General features: G+C 39.2%; 2 protein-coding genes and 1 non-coding gene across 6 annotated transcripts; 2 read left to right on the top strand and 1 right to left on the bottom strand.

The window, feature by feature from the left end:
• The first annotated feature begins 5,524 nt into the window (after positions 1 to 5,524).
• Positions 5,525 to 5,597, top strand: TRNAR-ACG (transfer RNA arginine (anticodon ACG)). Its single transcript has one exon. It is a non-coding gene; the product is annotated as a tRNA-Arg (tRNA).
• Positions 5,598 to 5,607: 10 nt separating this feature from the next.
• LOC144708665 (uncharacterized) lies at positions 5,608 to 9,584 on the top strand. 4 transcript variants are annotated; one of them, XM_078582090.1, is made up of 4 exons: positions 5,608 to 8,740; positions 8,839 to 8,915; positions 9,014 to 9,179; positions 9,266 to 9,584. In XM_078582090.1, exon 1 carries the CDS (start codon positions 6,513 to 6,515, stop codon positions 8,577 to 8,579), a length of 2,067 nt encoding a protein of 688 aa, XP_078438216.1. In that variant the 5' UTR covers positions 5,608 to 6,512; the 3' UTR covers positions 8,580 to 8,740; positions 8,839 to 8,915; positions 9,014 to 9,179; positions 9,266 to 9,584. The 4 variants fall into 4 exon arrangements, with proteins under 4 accessions (XP_078438216.1, XP_078438224.1, XP_078438208.1 ...); XM_078582098.1 differs by having other exon boundaries at positions 8,987 to 9,179; XM_078582082.1 differs by having other exon boundaries at positions 8,818 to 8,915.
• LOC144708692 (alpha-L-arabinofuranosidase 1-like) lies at positions 8,899 to 14,027 on the bottom strand. Its single transcript, XM_078582116.1, has 17 exons — positions 13,594 to 14,027; positions 13,476 to 13,530; positions 13,190 to 13,401; positions 13,000 to 13,121; positions 12,769 to 12,922; positions 12,271 to 12,340; positions 11,993 to 12,138; positions 11,852 to 11,897; positions 11,731 to 11,783; positions 11,502 to 11,646; positions 11,304 to 11,422; positions 11,135 to 11,206; positions 10,933 to 11,036; positions 10,405 to 10,461; positions 10,125 to 10,326; positions 9,258 to 9,401; positions 8,899 to 9,186 (listed from the first exon to the last, which is right to left on the bottom strand). Exons 1-17 carry the CDS (start codon positions 13,801 to 13,803, stop codon positions 9,070 to 9,072), a joined length of 2,028 nt encoding a protein of 675 aa, XP_078438242.1. The 5' UTR covers positions 13,804 to 14,027; the 3' UTR covers positions 8,899 to 9,069.
• Between the last annotated feature and the right edge of the window lie 637 nt (positions 14,028 to 14,664).

The raw sequence follows: 14,664 nt of genomic DNA, 5'->3' as shown, positions 1-14,664 counted from the left end.
GATTGCCGGGCTTAGCAACGGCTTTGTGTGCTCTTTTTTTTTTAATTTATTTATTTTTAGTATTCTGTTTTTTAAAAAAATGGGATATGGGCGCAATTAAAAATAGAGGGGGGGTTGTTTTGATCAAAGTAGTGACTGGATCACAGGCTGTGATTATTGTGCACATATGTTGGGGAGGGGGATGGTAGTTCAGGATAGTTTTAGTCCAGTCCCACGTCCCATTTTTCGGGTCAGCTGAATGTCTGGCCTTGTTTGAGAACTGTCCCGTCGTGAAACCGGCATGCCCCTGACATTCCGGTTAGGGCAGGAAATGTATAGATGTTCTGAATCATATAAGTTCTAAAATTTGTGAAAAATAATCATGAAATGGAAATTTAGTACATTAAATAAAATTTCCCTGAATGGAAAACCATCCCATCCTTCTTCCAGCAGACGAAATTCAGTCCCATCTGATCTCTGACGTTGGGGACAGCTTTCGCCCCATCCCACGTCCCATTTTTTATGTCATCTGAATGTCCTGTCCCATAACCGTCGTGTCCAGAACTGTCTCGCTCAAGAACTGTCCCATCCAAAACCATCCGTCGAGGAGCTGATCTGTTGGGAGACCGGAGCGCCCGTGGAGTCCCAATTTCATTTGACATCGGGAGTGAGGAAAAATATAATTTTTGAATCATGTAAGCTTGAAGTTTTGAGAAAAAAATCATAGAATGAAAATTAGTACATTCGGCCTATCCCTCGTTCGATGTCTGTGGATGGGACGATTTTTCCATCCCAGAAGGAAAAAACCGTCCTGTCCTTTGTCGGGGGGACGAATTTCTATCTCCTCCAACATCCGAGATCCTCGCGGGGACAATTTTTTCTTCACAGGAAGACAAAACAGTCCCCTACGCAAACATGCACTGTACCTGTGATGCAGTTGAGTAATTTGTCCCATGATAGAGTCGGCTGATGAGAAAAATAATTTCTATTACACTTGAAATATGTTGTAGGATCATTTAATGTGATGATATAGTACAAAATGTTACAGCGCTAAGATTTTTTGGATAATCAATGTTTATTTGTAATTGATACAGGGTTCTGGAATAAAATATCAAATAGAATAAAATATATGATAATGGGAAAACAAATGAAAATATAGAAAGAGGAAGGATAAGTTTAATGTTATAACATGTTAGTTAATATTCAAGCAGAACTGAGGAAAAAATTGATTTTTTGAGAAGCATCATAAATGCATTTCTGTTTTTTGACATGCTTATATTTTCTTTACATCTGAAATAATATACAAATCACCCAATGACTGAAGATATACTAACCTAATAGCTTAAAATTAAATATAAATTGTGTACAAATATTTGTTTCAAATAAAGATACTGTGAAATTTTTGTTAAAACAAATGTTAAAGCACCTGAGTATGTTTTACGAGAAGACACGAGTTTTAGGGGAACATGAGTCCGTCACCATAGGCTTGAGAGACCAATAGAAACAAAAAATTACAGAAATTCCAATTGAAATAATGAAATAAGGATAAACACAGTAGAGTATGTCCTTGTGTGGGAAGGATATATAACTACTGAGAGAGAAAGTGGCCAAAGTGAGTCTAATAAGATAGAAAACAATCACAAATATGAGAGTGATGCCTATGTTGCTACATGTGTCTTTATTGTCACTACAACGATGATGGATTGTCATATGTCTAGAATGAACTTTAAGGAGACTGATAAAAGCGAGCCTAGGATGTGGCTCAAGAAGGAAAATTGGACAAGTAGTCCTCCCAATGCAACAATTTGGTTGAGGAGAGAATCAAGGGGATGATTTGGTCAAGAAGATGACCAGAAGAGATCAGGTAGTAGAGAGACAATCCGAAGAAATAAGTGACCAGGGAGACAAGCCAAATACACATGGCTGATGGACTTCAATTCAGTATGTCTCCTTGTAAAAATTTGAAATAATTCAATAATAAACTTTAATAAAACATAAATCAATTTAAACGACATGATGACACCTATAATAGTGTGTAAGGCCCAAGGTATGTGGTATTTACTCATCGATGCGCGCGGAAGCATTGAGACGGATGCAGGACACATGGAGTGTCTCCGTGGGGTGGTGCTACGATGCGCAAGCACCATGTGGCACTGAGCACGATGGCACCAACAAGAACCAAATGGAAAGAGGTATGAACATGGGTACAAGAGGCATGTGAATTACTAAGGTTGGGCTTCGAGCACGGTGGTGCTGCGGGTGGACATCATGGTGTGTGGTACGACCGACCAGCGAGGGCACTGAAGGCCATCGCGCACGGGCACGTGGGGCGTTGGGCCTAGGGGCATGCTTGGAGTGGTGGTGCCTGCAAGCCTGCACCTACGGCTATGGGCCTCGAGGCGCTGGAGCACCATTACCTCACAGTTCAGGCTGCGTACTGTCTCTACATTTTTTGAATGGGCCTCATACCCATGTAATGGCTATGACCGCCAATGTATCTTTACATGTGTGGTAATGAAATGCCTCTGTGTTATGCTCAGGGCCTATTTCAACCTCCTTCAAAACCCCTAACATTCTCATGCATTCACAAGAGACTTCGGTTGCCCTAGTGAACACTGCTCAACGTTCCTGCCTAATCATTGAGGTTGGCACACATTCCATCCGAGCAGTGTCCTTAGCTGCGGATTTGACTGTGTGACACGATGAAAAAGGGGTCAATTCACAAGGAGATGACTGAACTTATTGAGAAAGGTCAAATGTGAACATGAGATATGCAGGGAATGTTGAAGAAATGAGAAAATGCATGATTTGAAAGACAATGAAAGGTCTTCCAATGTCACTTGTAAGGATGAAGGGGATGGTGAAAAAGACAAGATCTGGTGAAATATGATTATGATATATATTTACAGTAAAAAATGAAGGAAGAATATGAAACCATATACTAACCTTGGGTTTATGGATCAGAGATGATGGATAAATGTCAGGTCTCTTCTCCTTGTTGATCTCATATCACACAATGCCTCCAAATCAAGATCTCTCATTCTCCCTGATGGAATCATGGCATCAATTGACTCAATCGGAGATATATTGTGCACCAAAGCATTGAATGGAAAATGCATCTTAACATAAAAAAATGTAAATGATAACATCACCCTTTTACAGATTGAAAGCTAAAATTTAATGCCTTCATTGAGTCTTTAAGATATTCTACTCCAAAATGTATCTTTGTAACCTTGAAAGCATTGGACCTACTTTAAAAAATATATATATTGGCAAAAAATACGGTGCAGGGTACGGCCAACCCCAAGGTTGTGCCCGCAGACCAATCCATCCGTGCCCTGGACGCCACCCACTGAGTTTTTATTTATTAAGTGGATTGTTCATCAACGTTATAGGTGTGGAGCGAGTGTAAATGTCCCACTTACACATGGACCCTGCTCGCCCACGCTCAGGGAGCAGTAAAATAATAAAAAACATGAGTGATACCTATGAAGTGCCCGGAGAAGTTCGCTCATTCCGACAACGTGCTGGACCACAGTCGCAATGGTGGTGCATGGAGTGTGCGGAGCTCTTCCCGCCTTCATTAAGTGTCGGCATGGAGGTGCGCGGCGGGTACAACAATCAGGCGAGAGGGTGAGCGCTCCAGCCTCTAGTGTTCCATGCAATACGCCAGTCGCGTGGGCCAGCCTTCGGCAGGGAGTGACGTGTACGAAGAGCCGGCAGGCCGAGGCACTCTACACGGTGGCATTCCCGAACTTCCCGATGAAAGCATTGAACCTCCTTATTGCTTCCTCGAAATCTACTTCCAAAAATCTAATTTCCCTACCATCTAGTAGCGCATGAAGGGATGCTTGGGAAGAGCATGAATGACTCGCAAGGGTGTAAAAAGAGGGCCCCACTATGTATAAATTCCAAGATAAAAATTCATAAATATCCCAATACATTGAGTACATCAGCCAACGTTCAATTTGTTTTTCTTTATGACCCTCGGGTCCATGTATCGATCTATTTAATGACCCAATAACCTTTATTGTCAAACCTTATTATTTAATTATCAATGTATGGATTAATTAATGAATATCAAGTAGAAGCAATCGATATATTGTTTTTCCAGCTAATGGAAATATACGTGGCTAGAAAGCATACACCATTCTATATATTGTTCCATATTTAAAAATCCAATTTATTCGTTATAGTGCACATGTGATGTTAATAATGAAGTTCCCGAATACACAATCATACTTACTGAATTACGATGAGATCATTGTGAAGAGATCAATAGTCTTCAAGCATGTGCTATAAATATTCATATTTGAAGGATACTCGAGAAAGACGTTGAAACATCTAGATAGAAGACACCAAGGATAAATAGTGGGTACTCTATAGTAGAAAGAGTTCACTGAATTGATTTGTACGAACGTTTGATGGTATTATACCAAACTTTCAATCAAGGCGATTCATGTCATATTTTGTAGGTTAACTCAAATAATAATTAAAATTCGAACGAACTTGAGTATAAACCTCATACAAGAATAATAATTAAAAAAATATTTTTTAAAGTGAACATAAATATGATATACAAGAGTAAGTGGCTCAAGGATAACATAATATCAAATTAATATTCTAGCTCATATAGCATGTGATCCATGAAAAAGGAAGAGATCAAATTAATAACAAAGCAATACTTAGTATTACATATACCCTAGAGAGAGAGATCCATGGTATTACTTCTAATGGCCCAGCCTACCAGAATTTCACATTAAATTTCAATACATATATTAAAATGACATGCTTTTATGAACGATATGGAGTAATTTAAATATATACTTCTTTAATGATCTAAAGTTTATTTTAGATATATGGCATGCCTTTCTGTGAAACTAAGTACATTGGTCTCTCATTCTAAATTATATACAACATTATTTGGTCCATTGTGCCAGTAAAAGTTGCATACTAATTTTAAATTATTAACATTTCATGATATAGCTTAACAAACAAAGGTTGGTTGCAATCATATAAGAGAAATATAAATATAGTTTTTTTCTCTTCAAATTTATTTGAGAGAGAGAGTACCTAATATATTAATGGAAGTTCTAGGTATAAATTTTATAAGTTGAGATGTGGAAACCTTGGAATTATTTGTATGCTCTATCCCAATCATGTGGTATAATTTTTAATATTTTTATTCGATCCATTTTCCCTTATGACCTTAATTGGGTAAAAGAACTTACTTTTTTTGGCTAGTGAACGCCTTTTGGGATCACATGATACTCGTTTTGATATATGATTCCTATTCATTAGCTTAACCATAAAGAACTTATATTTTATTTAGACGCTTTAAAAAATGGTCATGTTTTTTCATTAAGGGGATATTTTGAATTCTATAATTTTGACTTCACATTAAAACAAAGGGGGTTTCTTAAACCTTGAAAGTGAGGGTAATGCAATCTGGGATCTCACACACGTATATATTCATGGAATGAGGAAATTGAAGAGATAGTAAAATGATATTAAATATTTTAACGATGTACTCACTGCCAACAAGGACTCTGTGGCCCAATGGATAAGGCGCTGGTCTACGGAACCAGAGATTCTGGGTTCGATCCCCAGCAGAGTCGATTTTTTGTTTCTCCGAACAAATTACAATTATTTCTTAACTCTCCTCTAATTTATTTCCATGTAAACTTACTTTTTTGCGAGATCGATCTTCGGTTGATTAGGTTTTTGTAGTCCCGCGCTCTCGAGCAGCTTCAAACGAGGTACAGATCATCTTCCTTCACTCTCTTCTGGTAATCTCATGTGCCATTTCACTCAACAGTAGCCCGCAGTAGAGATTCATGGAGTGTTTGCCCATCTTCTCTTGCAACCTACCCGTCTTCTTCACTTGGAGATTTCTCTCTTTCTTGCCACCAATCCAACGCTTCATCGCTGTTCTTGGTGTTTTCATTCCTTATTTCCCTGCATGCGGATTCGTTTACTCCAATTTTTTGGCTCTTGCTCAATTCAGGCCTAAAATTGCTGCTTTCTTGAGAGGTAATGAAGTTGTTTCTTTGAAGGGTACCATCGATTCCTGTCATTCACCTCAAATTTTTGGTTCTTGCTCATCTCCGGCAATAAAAATCAGTTTTTTGGCGAGGAAATGAACTTATTTCTTTCAAGAGTACTACCATCGACTACTGCCATTCACCTCAAATTCTTGGCTCTCGTTCATCTCCGGCAAAAAAAAATTACGTTTTGGTGTGGGGAATAGACTTATTTCTGTTAAGGGTATCATCGATTCTAGTCTTTCACCTCAAATACTTGGTTCTCGTTCATCTCCGGCAAACGATATCAGCTTTTTCGAAAGGAAGTAGATTTCTTTCTTTCAAGCGTATCATCGATTCTAGTCGTTCACCTCGAATTCTTTGTTCTTACTCATCTCCGGCAGAAAATTTCAGTTTTTGTTAGGGAATGAACTTATTTCTTTGATTCCGGTCTTCGATTCCGGTCTTTCACCTCCATTCATATCTCTCCTGCTTTAACCTTCCTTCTTCATGAGGATTTCCCAGAAAATCACGACTTTTAAACCCAGAAACACCTTCCATTTCCTACCATTCCAACGATTTTCCCTCCCGTGCGCTATCATCTGTGATCAAGATTCTTCCAGCCCTGATGATCCAATCAAAGACTCGGTTTCTCGACTACAAACACCAACAATTGTGGAAGATTTTCCCATGATCGGAAGAAAGTATTCTTTTTCTCGGCGGTGGTACAGTAAAGATGAGATGATACGCAGAGTGGCCTCCGTCCTCGTTGCTCGTGGCTGGGAGTGGTCGGATATCCTTGAACCGAAGATTCTTACAGATTCTTCGCGGATTTCCATGGTTTTATACGAGCTATTTGAAGAAACTTCCGATGCAGCCCTTGCATTCTTCTTCTTCAGATGGTCCCAGAGGCGCAATCTATCTTCTCACGAAGCTTTCACAGTTTGCACTATGATCCAAGTTTCAGTGATGGGGAATATGAACCACATCGCCATGAAGCTTCTCAGAGATTTGATAAAATGCACCAAAGTCCAAGTCCATGATTCTTTATTTCATCTGCTGAGGGAATCTTGCAAAGATGAAAAGATCATGGAAACCGTCTACAGCATGCTGATGAGTTGTTATTTAGAGGAGGAGAGTTTAGATGTTGTTCTTGAATTGCTTGATTCCATGAAAGCCCTCGGCATGTTCCCAGCTGCTGGAGTGTGCGTTACTCTCATCAGGAGATTATTAAATCTGGAAAAGTTTGAATTGGCTATTTCTGTATTTGCAGAGGCAATACGCCATGGAAGGAGTTTAAATGTTCAAACCATGACCTTATTTATCCAGCATTGTTCTTCTCGGGGGAATCTTCCATATTCTGTCAATCTATTTTTGAACTTGAAGGATTACGATTGCCAGCCTGATCTTTTTTCATATACCGTGATCATTGATTCTTTATGCAAGAAGGGTCATCTAAAAGAGGCCATGCTCTTGCTTAAAAGGCTGGTTGAAGATGGCTTATCTCCGGACTCTGTTTTGATTTCTTCTGTGATAGACGGTTTCTGCAAGGCTGGAAGGTTGGGTGAGGCGATGGACATTTTAGGGATTTTCAATACCGAGACTAATGAGTTTGTCTTCAACAGTTTAATTCACAGATTTTGCATCGATGGGAATCTACGAGATGCGGATATGTTGTTAAATGTAATGCGTGAGATGGGGGCTGTTCCGGATTTTTTTAATTGGACCACATTGTTCTCAGGGTACTGCAGAATGAACAAAGTTGAGCAAGCCCTGAAAGTTTTTGGTGGAATGTTGAAGCGTGGAATTGGGTTTTCCGTCCCAACCTATTCAATTTTGATTGATTGCTTCTTTAAAGCAGATGAGGTTCAAGAAGCTCAGGCTTTGCTTTCCATAATGAATAATACTGGGCTGAAATTGGATGTTAAGGCCTGTAACACATTGATTCATGGTTACAGCATCAGAGGCCAGATGCAAGAGTCTTTGAAGGTGTTGAAAATGATGAAGATCAACGCAATTCTCCCTGATATTGTGACTTATAATATTCTCATTCATGGGTTCATCAGAAGAGGTTTTCTGGTGGAAGCTAGAGAAGTCTTGACCGAACTCTCAATCAGTGGTTACAATCCCGACCGGTTCACCTACACGATCTTGATGAACGGATTTATCCAAAAGGGTAATATTCAGGAAGCATATAAATTATGGTTTGAGTTGGGTAAGAGTGGTGATAAAGCTGATTTGATTAGTTGCAGCGTGATTTTAAGTGGTTTGTGCAAGATGGGGCGTGTTCAAGAGGCCCACAGCCTATTCTGTAAGATGCTGGAAGATGGTTTGGTTCCTGATTTGGAGCTGTGCAATACTCTTCTTTGTGGTCTGTGTAGGGAAGGTGATGTGAGAGGAGCCATCCGATTTCTTATCATTATGGCTGAAAATAATATTATTCCCAATTTCATCTCCCGTCGGGCACTTGTTAATGTTCTCAAGAAGAAGAGTGTTCAGGATTATGAGGAAGTGGCCACCATCATACTCCAGCAGATATTTGGGGAAAATAGAATATATGTTGAGAGCCCTCTTTAATCAGAAATCTTATCTCTGAGGGTGATGTTCTTGAGGCAACATGTGGCATTCATCTGGATGTATTTAAACGATCAAAATCTCCTCATATCAAGAGAAGAGTGTTCTGGATAACGAGGAAGTAACTGCCACAATACTGCAGGCCTCCTTGGGGAATATAACAGGTATGTTGCTAGGCCTTATCTAAAATTACCAGAGGATTACTTTTGCATGGCTTAACTCACAAGGGCTTAATCTGCAGTTTTGTATCTAAAATTACCAGGGCAGAGTTTGCGGTTTAGCGGCGAGCTGGTTTCATCCTGAGCCTGTACTGCAGCAGATATTTTGAGAAATTTACAGGTGTTGCGAGCCTTGTTTAATCAGAAATTTAAAAGTTAGACATTTAATCTCTGAGGATGATTGTCACACAGTTAAACTCACAAGGGCCGGATTTGCAGTTTAGCAGCGCGCGGCCTTGACGATTATCTCCGAGGATGATGTTCATCCGAAGGTATCATGAGCTGACTGCCAATGGCGATAGAGCGAGATCAAAGGAACTGAAGGAGAAGCCTGGCACCGCCACTTTCATCTCCGTCCCTGCTCCTTTGAGCCACGCCTTCTCCGGTACCACCTGTGTATCAAATTTTAATTCGGCCTTGCTTATTAATTCAATTAAATCACTTAATGATCATTAATTAACACCTTGTTAGGGCTGGAAAACGAGTTCTCATCCCTTGGGTTGGTGGAATTCAGGACGATTTTTGTGGATTCGTGCAAGTTCACTGAATTTTGCAGTCCGTTCACCGACACGGAGATGTTCACTGCGTTGCTCCCGAAATTGACCACCTTCAAGCAAAAAAATCATGTTAATGACGTTGATCATGTTGATACTCTGGTTAGGATTTCTTTTACCTGGGACAGTTCCATGAACAGGAAGAGGATTTGTTTTAATTTACTGAATTTTAATTGACTGTTGCCTAGACACGCACTGTAATTAATATACCTCAATAAGATTTGTTTCTTCTATCATCTCGAAAATAAAAACTCTTTATAAAACAGAAAACAGGAATAAGGAAGATGATGAACTAATTGTGAAGCATTTAGAATCTAAAAATTCAAAATTACATTGATCTTGAGACAAGTATCTTTGCTCGCTGCCTATTGCCACCAAATTATTGCTTATCTATTTTCTCTAAAATGAAAATACTCTTTTTTGTATAATGGAAAAATACAGAAGAAATATATTGATCTTGAGATAATTATAGTTGCTCTCTGAGAAGTGCACCTAATTATTGTTTTTCTATTCACTCTAAAATAAACTCACTTCTTCTAAGCTAGAAAACAGAAATAAGGAAACAAAGAACAAAGTAAGAAGCATTTAAATGTAATAAGTCAATAATACTTTGTTCTTGAGATAATTGTCATTGCCCTCTGCGGACTGTCACCGAATCATCATTTTTTCTATTCCCTCTAAATTGAAAATACTCTTCTTTGTAAAATAAAAACTACAGAAATATATAAAATAATAAACTTATGTAATGCATTTAAAATGTAATAATTCAAAAATACCTTGATCTTGAGATAATTATCGTTGCCATCAGAGGATTGCCACCTGATTGCCGAAGCAAACAGAGAGGGAGAGTCAGAATTAGAAGTAAAATTAGCAGGTAACAAGGTTGCCCCGCTTGATTCCTTGAAGAAATGCTGCATCCAGTAGCTTGGTGTTCCGTAGCTCTGCCAAGAGTTGAAGACGATCGAATCTGGGTTCCACCTATTTTCATTTCCAATTTTTTTATTTTCATTTTTTTTTCGAATTATTCAGCCCGATGCAGCAGTCAGAAAAGCTCACCGTCGATCATTGGCATTGACCAGAAGCGGGGCGTAGCTCGCCATCTCAACTAGGTCGCTGCATTCATAGAACAACTTCAAAATGAATAATACAGTACACAATGATTTAATACGACATAAAGTGAAATGGTATAATATCATTATCATGTCGTATAAAAAAGTTGACTTCGAATACATCCTATCTAAAAATCAAACCCATATAAGAAAGATTTAATTATAAGGTAGTCTATGATATAAGATAATATAAGAGATGTGATGTTAATTCGAATACATCTTATCTATATCAATGAGATTAGCCCATGTCAATGAGATTAGCCCGATGAGTTCAAATACTTTGGGCAAAATTTAATTTTAAGGAAGTCTCTGATACTCTGTAATATCAGAGATAGGATATTAATTCGAATAATACACTATGCCATAATATGATATAATGCAATGTAAAATAATGCAGTCTCTGCACTATCATGTCGTATAAAAAATGGAACAAGTTTATCGATCATTTTTAAAATAAATGTGATGAAAGAGAGACCTGTTCGTTTCTAGACCGATGAGGAAAGCGGCTTCTGCAAGAGCAGCCAGGAGGCTTCCAGTTCCAGCATCTCCCCCAATCACAGCATACTCACTGACAAATGCCTAGATTATTTGTCATAAAATTCTTCAATAACCATCATAAATAAACAAAGATTGATTATACAACATGCAAAAATCAAAACAAATATCAAAACACATGCCTTGGGGCCGGCCCGGGGGGAGTGATCAAACTGATGAGCCCTCGAGAACATATTATTTGCAGAGGTATAAATCTAAAGAAAAATATCAGCCGACATTGTCAGATAGTCAACCCAAAATTAATTGCAATTTTAAATATGATTAGCTGAGGATGAGCTGTATATATATTACATGAAAATCATAAAGGTCGGCAGGATGATCCAGGGGGTGCGAAGACCCATCACAATTGCTGATGATCTGAATATCAGGGTAAGCAGTTTTGATTGATGAATAGAATTTCATGTAATTTCCTGTTTCAAATTAACCATGTCAGGGATAAAAAATAACTATAAATTGAAGAATTTTCAAGTCTATTGAAATGAGCATAACCGAGATAGTTTTTCTTCCCACAATCTTCATTTCCCACAGCCACATATCTCAAATCAAACGGATCCGGATGGCCCATGGCCGCACGAACAGATCCCCAGGTAGAATTAGAAGGCCCTCGGACGAACTCTATACTGTCTAGAACATCCTACGCTAGAATAAACGAACTAACATAAATTAAAAGATATTGAATTTGTGCCAAGGAAAGTGGCCTGGGGAAGAAGATGCATGCCTTCACAAAAGGAAGAACAGCAGAGGTAGAAACCTGATCGTTGTGGCTAATTCCTGAAAGAGATAAAATTACATTCAGAAAAGATGATGCAAGAAAATTCTGCCAAAGAGAAAGAACATGCCATTGTTGATGACCCAAATAGGCGCTGCGCCGAGATCTTCTGCAAGCTGGGAAGAATTGACATGAAAATTAATTCTTCGGAATGATTTGGAAGAGAGAAATGATATATTTTTTTAAAGTGATGTTAAATTCGAAATTATACTTGGAGAAATTCAAAGAACCCTAGCCCATCATCGGTCCAGTACATCCAAACATCGCCGAAATGCCCTGGCCTCTCCTCCCACGGACCTATCGTTTCTCTCCACCGGAATGCATTTCTCATCCATTCCCCTTCCACAAAACAGCCGCCTGAGAAAGAAGATCAACTATTTTTGGAGCAATTTTCTAAAAATCAGATGACAGTAACATTATGAATTTGAATAATTTTTGGGCAGACATTAATTTTAAGGAGCAAATCTTGATATTGACATCTAAATATACCTGGGAATCTGATAAACCGGGGTTTCAGTGCGGCCAACATGTCAAAAAGATCTTTCCGAAAGCCGTGTCCCTGCATTATAGACGAAAAAAATGAAATACTTATGTTGATCACGTAAAACTCGAAATTAATCGTATACAATTCTAAATAATTAGTGACGAGCGTTATTTTATTCAGGAAAATGATGTTTTTAGATGTTACATTTCATGTTGAATTACATGAATATTCAACGAAAGATGAAGAGTGACAAATTTGTGGATTGGGATTCTGACGAAATCGACTATCAATGATCTTTTACCTTGTCAAAAGACATCAGAGATACTTGATCAAGCAGACTCCGAATTAATGTTCATAATTGATCAAGCCACATTAGAAAATTCATATTTGATGTTTTCAAACGTAACATTTCATGAAGAATTGCAAGAATATTTGAAGAATGATGAAGAATGACAACCTAGTGGATTTGGATTCTGACAAAATCAATTATTAACGAGCTTCACCTTGTGTGTGTCCAAAGGCATCAAAGATATTTGATCGAGCCAGATTACTCCTTTTCTTGTCGTTGTCAATTGCAGTCTAGAATTAGGATTTGTGGCCTGGGAAACCAAACTGAACTCTATCTTTTTCCAATTCGAGAAAGCTGAAGCCTCCTCTCTGTAATCCAAACTATGAATTCCAAATCCCAAACAAAATTAATAGTAATCAAGCAACAACTTAAAAGGAATCCTTACACGATATTGGTAGAAGCGAGCTTTCGAACCCCATCAGAGCTCGTTAGTGACACTGAAATGTTGAAATCGTCCAACGATTTGATGTGGAGGACTACTCTGTACTCCTTCCCTTGTTCTATGTTCTACAGAATTTTCTTAAAAAATTAGCAAAGAAATTACAGAGCGATTCATCTCTTATAAAACCCCATACCATTCCCCAAAAACCAGGGTTATAGATCCCCACTCCGCCATCTGGGCAGGTGATATGATCATCTTCGCCGCATAAAACCTCCATCTTGAGCGCAACTTTGTTGCGATCAAAGCACGAAGATCTCTCCGTTGATGCGACGATGAACGATTCATTACCGATTATTGACCAAGGATCAATGTTAGACGGAGTGTTCTGCCCCCCTGCTTCAAACCCTAAGAACAAGTCCGCAATCCGCACTCATTAAAAACCTAAATCTTCCCGATGTTTTTCTCGAAATCTAATCCACCTCGGTTACTGACGAGCTCCGCCCACAATCCGCCGGCCCCTGCGTGGTTGATCTCCTGAAGATCATACAATCCGCCGATTAAACACCAACCGAAATCGATCAAAGTTCAGAAACTCACTTCGAAGAATAATCCGAAGAGCGTGTCAGGGATCGTTTTCCCGGATTGCGGGGACGCTTCCACGATCAGGGAAGCCGTCTTCTGGGATTTCTCCTCCCAAGAACAGCTCCGATGAACAGTGCACAACAAAAGCAGAGCATGGAGAAGAACACTGGAAAATCCAACGCTGAAACCCACGGATTGAAAACTCGATTTTTGAGTGGAACCCATCTGAGATTATTTCAGGGAATTTGCGGGTTTTCGGTGGATTGAACAGATGGGTTTTGTAGAATCGCGGTGTTGGTGGAGAAGATGATGGTTGCTTGCAAGGCATGAACAGGAGGAGACATCTGTTGAGAGGAGTGATCAGCCGGCTATGTTTTGCATGACACATGCCGATCTCACCTTGGCCGAGTGCTCATCGGTCACTATAACGGTCATGACAATTGACAAGAGAAGAACAAATTTCAATTTTTTTTTCTGCCAAGAGGCATACAATTAGGCTTGTTGAAGGGATGCACCATCATCCGTTCCGTTAGTTTTCCCCCTCCGTCGTCATCGGAGCGATGGCTGGATGACTGAAGTAGTGTTTGCCCGTCTCGATAACGAGATCGGATTACAGTATCGGGATGGATGCTGAATTGGATACCGGAAATCACATTTCTGATATCTGTTTTTACCGATATCCAGATATCGGATAACGACGTCGGATATTGGTTGCTACATTACCGATATCCGTCCCTATATCAGTTTACACATGGCAGACAAAATCCGTCCGATATCCTATATCTGATATCCGATATCAGACACCATCCCAAAATTTTCCGGATATCGGATACCAGATGTCTGACACTGGATGTCGGACAGATATCGGACGGACATTCAATGAACTGAACGCATTGAATTCAGCCATCTTTGCTGAATTCAATTCATTCAGTCGGTAGTCATTGTAAATGCTCATCGTCACCTGTCACAGATGACGAGTGGCTGGTAACGGAAATGATAGAATGTATCACGAGGACGACTGATGACGTTTGGGATGACTGAGATGTGAAACAATGTTCAACAAATAAAAATATAATAGAAATGTAC

The sequence above is a fragment of the Wolffia australiana genome, chromosome 1 (assembly GCF_029677425.1).
Source record: "Wolffia australiana isolate 7733 chromosome 1, ASM2967742v1".
Taxonomy (NCBI): domain Eukaryota; kingdom Viridiplantae; phylum Streptophyta; class Magnoliopsida; order Alismatales; family Araceae; genus Wolffia; species Wolffia australiana.
The sequence above is the reverse complement of the archived record's forward strand: the minus strand, read 5'-3'. Positions and strand labels throughout refer to the sequence as shown.